This window comes from Eucalyptus grandis, chromosome 10 (assembly GCF_016545825.1).
Source record: "Eucalyptus grandis isolate ANBG69807.140 chromosome 10, ASM1654582v1, whole genome shotgun sequence".
NCBI classification, from domain to species: Eukaryota; Viridiplantae; Streptophyta; class Magnoliopsida; order Myrtales; family Myrtaceae; genus Eucalyptus; species Eucalyptus grandis.
This window is the reverse complement of record NC_052621.1, coordinates 13,079,473-13,087,666: the sequence shown is the minus strand read 5'-3', so window position 1 is coordinate 13,087,666 and position 8,194 is coordinate 13,079,473. Positions and strand designations below refer to the sequence as shown.

At 39.9% G+C, this 8,194-nt stretch overlaps 1 protein-coding gene across 2 annotated transcripts; it reads left to right on the top strand.

Moving 5' to 3' along the window:
- The first annotated feature begins 4,819 nt into the window (after window positions 1-4,819).
- Window positions 4,820-7,758, top strand: LOC104421845 (3-ketoacyl-CoA synthase 19). Of its 2 annotated transcripts, XM_010033968.3 has the most exons (3): window positions 4,820-5,422; window positions 6,095-7,060; window positions 7,245-7,758. In XM_010033968.3, the coding sequence occupies exons 1-2, from the start codon at window positions 4,924-4,926 to the stop codon at window positions 7,015-7,017; spliced, it is 1,422 nt and encodes a 473-aa protein (XP_010032270.1). In that variant the 5' UTR covers window positions 4,820-4,923; the 3' UTR covers window positions 7,018-7,060; window positions 7,245-7,758. The 2 variants fall into 2 exon arrangements, with proteins under 2 accessions (XP_010032270.1, XP_010032269.1); XM_010033967.3 differs by lacking the exon at window positions 7,245-7,758 and having other exon boundaries at window positions 6,095-7,243.
- The last annotated feature ends 436 nt before the right edge of the window (window positions 7,759-8,194 follow it).

Here is an 8,194-nt window from a genome sequence, read left to right as displayed (position 1 = left end):
ATAGTATCAATCTCTCTTTGTAATTATTTTCCTTAAAAATTCAGAGCCACGAAGGTAGAGACCCGAGTACTTCAAATTCTATAGACCGCCCGGTAAGATCAACGAATGAGTCAAGACTTGATCTTTTGCTGATTAACTTTGATCATGATCAGTTTGAACGCAATTTGATGGGAGACCGGAAAAAAAAAATTGACCTTTCCACTTTTGAGCTGAAAGTCTATTTTGTCGCCACGCGCTCTACCAACTCGGCGTTATTGTCAAATCAAATCCTTTGCCTTTATCGTTCAAAGAACTTTTTTATTTATATTCTTATTCGGAGTCTGAAAACTCTAAATTCACCATTTCCAATGGGGAGACCAATCATTAGTCAGTGGATAGACAATTTTGATTCTCTGTTTCTTTGTTGGGTGTACGAATTTTCCCTTGTTCCCCTTTCCTTCTTCGATATTTGTTGTTCGTTTGACTCTGCGTTCATCAGCTTTCCATGTCGGTACGAAAGGTTAATTGCAGATAGTACCGAAAGATTAATTGCAGATAGAGAGATTAGATAATGAAGAAGATAGAAAAGGTAGATTGCCCTGCTTCGAACTGTAGATAGAGATATTAGATCAGAAATGAAGAAGATAGAAAAGGTAGATGCCCTGCTTCGACACGTAGATAGAGATATTAGATCAGAAAAGTAGGGGATCGAAAATGACGATGCCCTACTTCGAACGAGTTCGTCTTCCTCATTTAATGTGCATAAAGCGATTGATGTGGTTTAGTATATAGAAACTTTGATGACATTCAACAGTTCTTTTTCCCCCAAAAAAAAAAAAATCACATATTTACCACATACGTCATTGGAATTAGACAGCATAGGGTGTTCGACTAGTTCTATTTCCTTTTAAACAATTATTTTCCCTGAAACCTGAGGATAAGAACTCGAAAGTTTGAGTCCCCTAAAATTGGTACAATCGACTTGGGCATCAACGATTTCCAGATTAAATTTGGGTGGTCACATATTCAGATTTCACAAATTATGTGTAGATTGCTCTTGACTGAGACCGCTTGTATATGTTGAATATCTGGACGTTATTGATTCATGGGATTCCCATGACTCTTGGGATAATTTTAATTTTGTGCTCATGTCCCCGAGCAATAAGAAAGAACGAAAGCACTTGTAGTAGGCAATATTTGACTTACTTTCACATACTAAAAATAATGACAACTGATCAAACATCGCTTCTCTATATCTCTTCTTTACGCCACCTAGGATAGATGATGACAACGATGAAAGCCAAGGAAGAGAGAGGAGGATTCTAAGAGTATGAATGATAACTATTCTAGTAAAAAATAGATTTATGGAATTATTCATATTCCTAGATGAGTTTCTGAGCAAAAATACGTATTTGATAACGATATAAAATTTCTGTTAAAATTTCTCCCTTTCGAGAGACAGCAAATGGCAAGGGGCAATTAGTGGGGTGGCGGGTGGAGCTGGCAGGTGGGGATTGGCAACTAGCTATCGGCAGAGAACATTGGGCAGCTGTTGTGAGCAATGGCTAGTAGACAACCGACTAGTAACAAGAATGGGCAATGAAAAGAGTCTTTATTTCTCATTTTTATTCCAAAAATAGAGAAGTAAAATCTCATTTTTAAAATAAAATTTCTTTCATAATTAGAAAAATAAAATTATTTTACCAAATAGATTTCTGTTCCAAAAATAAGTATGGAATAGAAAAATAATTTTGGAACAAAAATGCAACTTACTTTAATTCAAACTCTTATCTAGGTTGCTGGAAATTTGGCGTGGTCTTTTTAGTTTTACGTGGCTCACCGGTGTGTCTAGTCGACATATAATCCCTAAATGACATTGGCTAAAAGTTGTAAATAGTGATTATTTGAGTGGCAAATTTTATTTAAAGTAATCATTGTGGTGCCAGTTGTTATTTCAATTCTAAGTATGTCACATGAAAAGATCACGTGGATTGGATTTTTTTTTTAAGTAATATGCAAATTCATATAAAATTTGTGATTATAATAACCGCGTATTATTTTTTACTGGAGTTTCTTGACATTGACATTCAAGTGATTGTTTTTCCTTCACTAAGTGATCCGACAAAGACTTTTGGTACTAAAGTGAGTGTCGTACACAAGTTTTAATACTTATAGTGTTTTTTCTACCTTGAGCAAGAAGGTGCTGGCATTATGACATCATTAACCAAAGTTGGTAACCTTTGTCATCGGTAGATTTTATGAACACCACCCTGGGTTCCTGTGAATATAAATGGAGTAACCCAATACTAACTCCCACAAAACATAACCCTAAGACAAAAGTGTTAGTGATCTCTCTCTATCTCTCCATTCAAATAAAGATTACTCCTTGCAACGATGTACGCTCTCGTGGTGTCTTCCTTCGCGCTAAGCCTCATCCGCGGTCTCCTCCGCGCCTTGGCCGGTGAAAGGATGGGGCTGTTGATCATTTAATGAAAATTTAATGTTAGCTAAATTATGCGTTTCATGCTTAAAAGCTAGAGATGATTAAGGCTTCGTTTGTTTCGCGGAAAATAATTTCCGAGAAATTTTTTTCTTGATTTTCAATGTTCGTTTCATGGAAAATGAATTCATTGGGGAATATGTTTAAAAAGTCTTCTAAATTATGGGAAAATGTTTTTTACTTTTGAAAAGTAGAAAATATTTTCCTCACTTAATCTCTCTCATTTCATACCTCTACAAATCCTCACTTCTTCCTCACATTTTTTTTCTTTTCTTTTTTATTTGAATTATTTTTAATTTCCTTTTTCTTTTCTATATTTCTATTTTTTTTTTCTTTTTCTTCATAGAAAATGACTTCCTGAAAAATATTTTTCAGAAACGCCACATTTTTCACGAAATGAACAGAGCCTGAGCATTGAAAATAATTAGAAACTCAACCATCACAGTCCATCTCAACAATGATATTTATAGAGAGAGAAATAGATCGCTTATGGATAAGGACATGCTGAGGCCACATGCTGATCAGCATGCCAGATTGGCAATAATCTATGCAAAGGCATATCTTTTAATTCTTCACGTGCACCGGTGTGGTCAGATCAATCTCTCTTTAATTATTCTTTTTATATGACTCAGAGCCATGAACGTAGAGACCCGAGTAATTGAGATCCTATGGACCACTCTATAACTCCAATTAATGAATTAAGACTGGATCTTTGGCTGGCTAACCCTAACAAAAATCAGCTTATGCATAATTAGTGGGTTATAAATATGTTGTCGCCACCCGATCTACCAACTTGGGGGTCTTATCAAATACCTTTCCTTTACTGTTCTAACAGCTTTTTTGTTTCTTTTTTTATTCTAAGTCTACAAACCTAAATTGACCATTTCAAATGGGGAGACCAATATTTAGTCAGTCTACGTGTTTTCCCACTCCCATTTTCTTCGTTATTAGTTGCTCGTTTGACTTTGCATTCACTAACTTTCCATAGGATTTTATTAGTATAACAGTTGAGAATTATAACTTATTATGAATCACGATTTTTGGAAAGAGTGAACCCACAATAATTTATAATTATTTAATTTTTTATAATTCAGAATAGACTGTCTTTCTTACAGTCGATTAAATATTAGAGAAATGATTGTGTGACAGTTTTAAATCTATTATGAGAATAATAGTCTATTTTGCATTACAAAAAATCAAATAACAAATAATTATAAATTTTTATGGGATTTATTTCTCAAAAAAATTTGCGGCTTATAAGCAATTGTTATTCTCATAGTGCCCAACAACTGTTATGTTAGTAAAGCTCTTAAAATTATTACCCAATCATTCCTCCTTTTCATATTGATAAGGAGATTAAACAAGAAATGTAGGAGATAGAAAAGGAGTACACCCTAATTGGTCTTCCTCATATGCATAAGGCAATTTACGTGGTTTAGTTAGAAACTTTCATGACATTGAACATTTCTTTTCCAAAAAATAAGAACACATATTTACTATGAACACCACTGAAATTCGACAACGTAGAGCTTTCGAACAATTTTCTTTCCTCCCGAATCTATTCTTTTCCCTGAACTCTGAGAATAAGAAATTGAAAGTTCGAGTCCCTCAGGGTTGGCGCAGTTGGTAGGAGCATCGGTGAATTTCCAGTCCAGAATCAGGTGGTCACCTATGCAGATTTCACTAATTATATGCATATTGCTCTTGATAAGGATCGCTTGTATATCTTGAATATTTGGGCTTAATCGATTCATGGGATTGACTGTCGAAATAGTCAGGCAATATTCGACTCATTTTCACCTACTAAAAAAATGACAATTAATCAAGCATCGCTTCTATCCTTGGATTTCTTCTTTGCGCCTCCTTGAAGAGATCATAAATAGCACGAGTGCAACGCATGGGAGGGAAAACCATTGCCAGAAACAACAGGACCTGGTTAGGAACTGATGGGAGGACACCGATGAAAGTCGAGCCAGGAGCCGCTGAAGTACTTGTTGGTAGATAGAATTCATCATTATGAACCTCAGAATCGTCCAGAAAACATTAAATAAACCTACGCAGACACTAATAAAAGGTGACAGCACTCAGATAAGATCAGATGCAATTTAAACGGGTTTTGGTAACCGCTTCTATTATGACATCATTAGCCAAAGTTGGTGACAACACTCAGATAAGATAGATGCAATTTAAACGGGTTTTGGTAACCGCTTCTATTATGACATCATTAGCCAAAGTTGGTAACCGTTGTTGTAGGTAGCTAGAATGAACACCACCTAGGGTTCACGTGAATATAAATGTGGAAACCCAATGCTAACACAGAACATAACCCCAAGACATAAGCGTTAGTGAACTCTCTCTCTCTCTCTCTTAAAGTGTTAGTGAACACTCTCTCTCTCTCTCTCTCTCTCTCTTTCTCTCTCTCTCTCTCTCTAGAGTTCACTCCAATGGAGATCACAGTCCTTGCAGCAATGTACATCTTCGCGGTGTCCTATGCCATGCTCAGCCTCGTCCGTGGCGTCCTCCGCCGCCGCAGCCAGTGCTGCTACATGCTTGGGTACGAGTGCTACAAGGCCCCAGAGGACACGAAGCTCAGCACGGACGAGTGCGCCCGCATCATCCTCCGCAACAAGAACCTCGACCTTGAGGACTACCGGTTCTTGCTCAAGACGATGGCCCGGTCTGGGATCGGTGAGGACACCTATGGGCCGAGGCTTGTGCTTGAGGGTCACGAGGAGACCCCGACCCTGTCCGAGGCCCACCGTGAGCTCGACGAGGTGTTCCAGCAGACGGTCAGCAAGGTGCTCGCCAGCACTGGGGTGGCGCCATCCGAGATCGATATCCTCATCGTCAATGTGTCGCTGTTCTCGCCGGCACCGTCCCTTACGTCAAGGATCGTGAACCACTTCAAGCTCAGGGACAACATCAAGACCTTCAATCTAGCAGGTACTGGGGATAGTTTGACTCCAAAAACACAATAGATAGGAAACGCCTAATGACTCTAAACTCAAAAATGAAAAGGACCCGATTCAATTTGGTTGAATCTAGTTTAACGGATTTTGTGCCCAAACGAAGGCATGTTTATATGTCTAAATCTCCCATCATTTATCTTTGCAATTTTCATATGCCTGATGTGAACAGCTAAGGGTCCCTTTTTAGCTACTGTTTATGCAAAAACACCGTTCCCTCATTTGGACATGCTTCGTTGAGAAGAACAATATACGTAGTTAACACAATTGTTAAATCAAGTTCCAATATTATTGGTTTGTTGGGATAATTGATTAGAGTTTTCTTACTTTATGATTAGAGCCCAAGTCGAGGCCCGAACATAATTTGAGTTAATTTTGTTCAAGTAGATCTATCTGATTTGAGATTGTTTATTTCTCGCCATACAATCCATGAGTTTAGTGGATTTATAAATAGATAGATACTTAAATAAATTGGCAAAAATAAATTTGAAAGACAAAAGAAGTAGACATAATTTTACAAAGTCTAGTTTAGATAAATAAAAAATCAATTTTATTATCCAATGGGATTTTGATTCTTTAACGATGTTCTTGTTTATGATTCAATGTTTCTTTTCCCTCTCCTTCCAAATGCCTAAACGGACTCGCGCAGGCATGGGCTGTAGCGCGAGCCTAGTCGCGATCCACCTGGTCCAAGAGCTCTTCAAAACCAAGGACAACGCGCTCGCCCTCGTCGTCAGCACCGAGAGCATGGGCTCCCACTGGTATTGCGGCAAGGAGAAGTCCATGATCATATCCAACTGCCTCTTCCGCATGGGCGGCTGTGCCGTCCTCCTCACCAACGACAGGAACCGGGCCAAGGACGGGGCCATCATGAAGCTCAGCCACTCCGTCCGCATCCACCATGGTTCGCACGACGAGTCCTACAGCTGCTGCATTCAAGAGGAGGACGGGCAGGGCCACCAGGGGTTCCGCCTCACAAAATACCTTGTCAAGGCCGCTGGGCAGGCCCTTGAGGCAAACCTCCGGATCCTGCTGCCACAGGTCCTCCCTGTCCGTGAGCTTGTCCGTTACAAGCTAGCCAACGCCCTTGCGAACAACCCGTTGGCCAAGAGAAAGAATCGGAAGGTCCGTGGCGGCCCAAGCCTCAACTTGAACCTCAGGTCTGGGATCGACCACTTCTGTGTCCACCCAGGAGGAAAGGCGGTGATCGACACCGTCGGGAAGGGGTTGAATTTGAGCGACTACGACCTTGAGCCGTCGAGGATGGCGCTGCACCGGTTCGGGAACACGTCAGCGGGTGGGAATTGGTACGTGCTGGCTTATATGGAGGCGAAGAAGCGGCTGAAGAGAGGGGACAAGGTGCTGATGATAAGCCTCGGGGCCGGGTTCAAAAGCAACACGTGCGTGTGGGAGGTGATGAGGGACCTTGAAAGACCGAACGTGTGGGAGGACAGCCTCAAGAATTACCCGAGGGTCAGCGCCGACACCTCATTCATGGACAAGTTCGGGTGGATCTATGATGAGTTCCTCAACTTCGTCCGGTTCGACGAAGTCCGGAGGATGGTGCGTTGATCGGGCGGTGTGTGCGCATTTGCCATCATATGAACAATCGAAGGTAATTGGACTATTGCTGGTTTTGGCTTTTCCTTTACTCTGTTTTTTGGCTTTTATTGAACAAGAATTATTTATCAAATACCAAGTAGACAGTTCCAAATGATTCTGTAATTGTAAGTTGGACTCGGAGACCCTTGATTCGTCTCGATTGTCAAAGTAACCTTCTTCTTTTTGTCTTTTCAAAGGTGGATGGAAATAAAATAAATTGCCATTTCCCTATCGTTGGAGTGATATGCCATGGGACTTCTTCTGTTGAATGATCAAACATGGTCTTTGACTATAGGGTATGCGATGTTTATGTTTGCTTCTTCTGCTCTGATTGGATCAGTTGGATATGGTTTCCCTTTCATCCCGTTAATCAGTAGTTGGGTTTCCATCACTCACTTCAGCGACGGACATGGAGGTCCCGCATAACAGAGGTTTTTAGATAAGAAAATGGACTAGTTATGACTTTTTGCTAAGCTTGGATGTTACATCTTACCAATCAAAGGACGTGACCGGACAAGACCTTTAAGTTCTGTAAGCCCTGGAAAATTATCTTGGTCAACCCCAGTTCGGTTTACGACTGAAAAATTATCTTGTATGTCGCGCATGTCTTTAACTTGGTCAAAGCGGCAACAGGTAGCAGCATTAATATTGTTGCGTTGACTGGGGCCATATCTTGAAACAATCATGTATATGACTCCCAATTAACTTTAATAGAGCAGCTATAATTGCGAAGCGGATGATCGCGACTTTTCTGAAGTGTTTGGCAATCACCTGGTAACTACGGGTAATAGTGCCTCTTTAACTTCGATGCAAAATTCCGACTAGAAAAAACTTTGATACAATATATTATCAAATATAGAAGCTTATGCCGCATAGACTCAAGCATCCTTCATAAGGAACCATGTCACGATCGTCCGCCCTAGTCATTAGGTGGCATTGGAGCTTGTCAACGCCCTAGCTCTTATTGCGGAAAAGCAAGCAATCAAATAATAGAATCGATAGAATATGCGGATAAATGGTATATCAAATTTAAGTGATTTTGGTTGGTGTGATCTACGTTCATGGGAAGAGCAATCCAAAATTATACTACAAATCAAGAAATACAATAGAGATTATAACCGAACTTGAATCATTTAGATACTCTCAG

Excerpts from the sequence above, each read along its gene's own strand:
- LOC104421845 (XM_010033968.3), top strand. The coding sequence starts at position 4,924 with ATGGAGATCACAGTCCTTGCAGCAATGTACATCTTCGCGGTGTCCTAT. Across the intron at positions 5,423-6,094 it reads CAAGACCTTCAATCTAGCAG|GCATGGGCTGTAGCGCGAGC; the intron begins GTACTGGGGATA and ends GGACTCGCGCAG.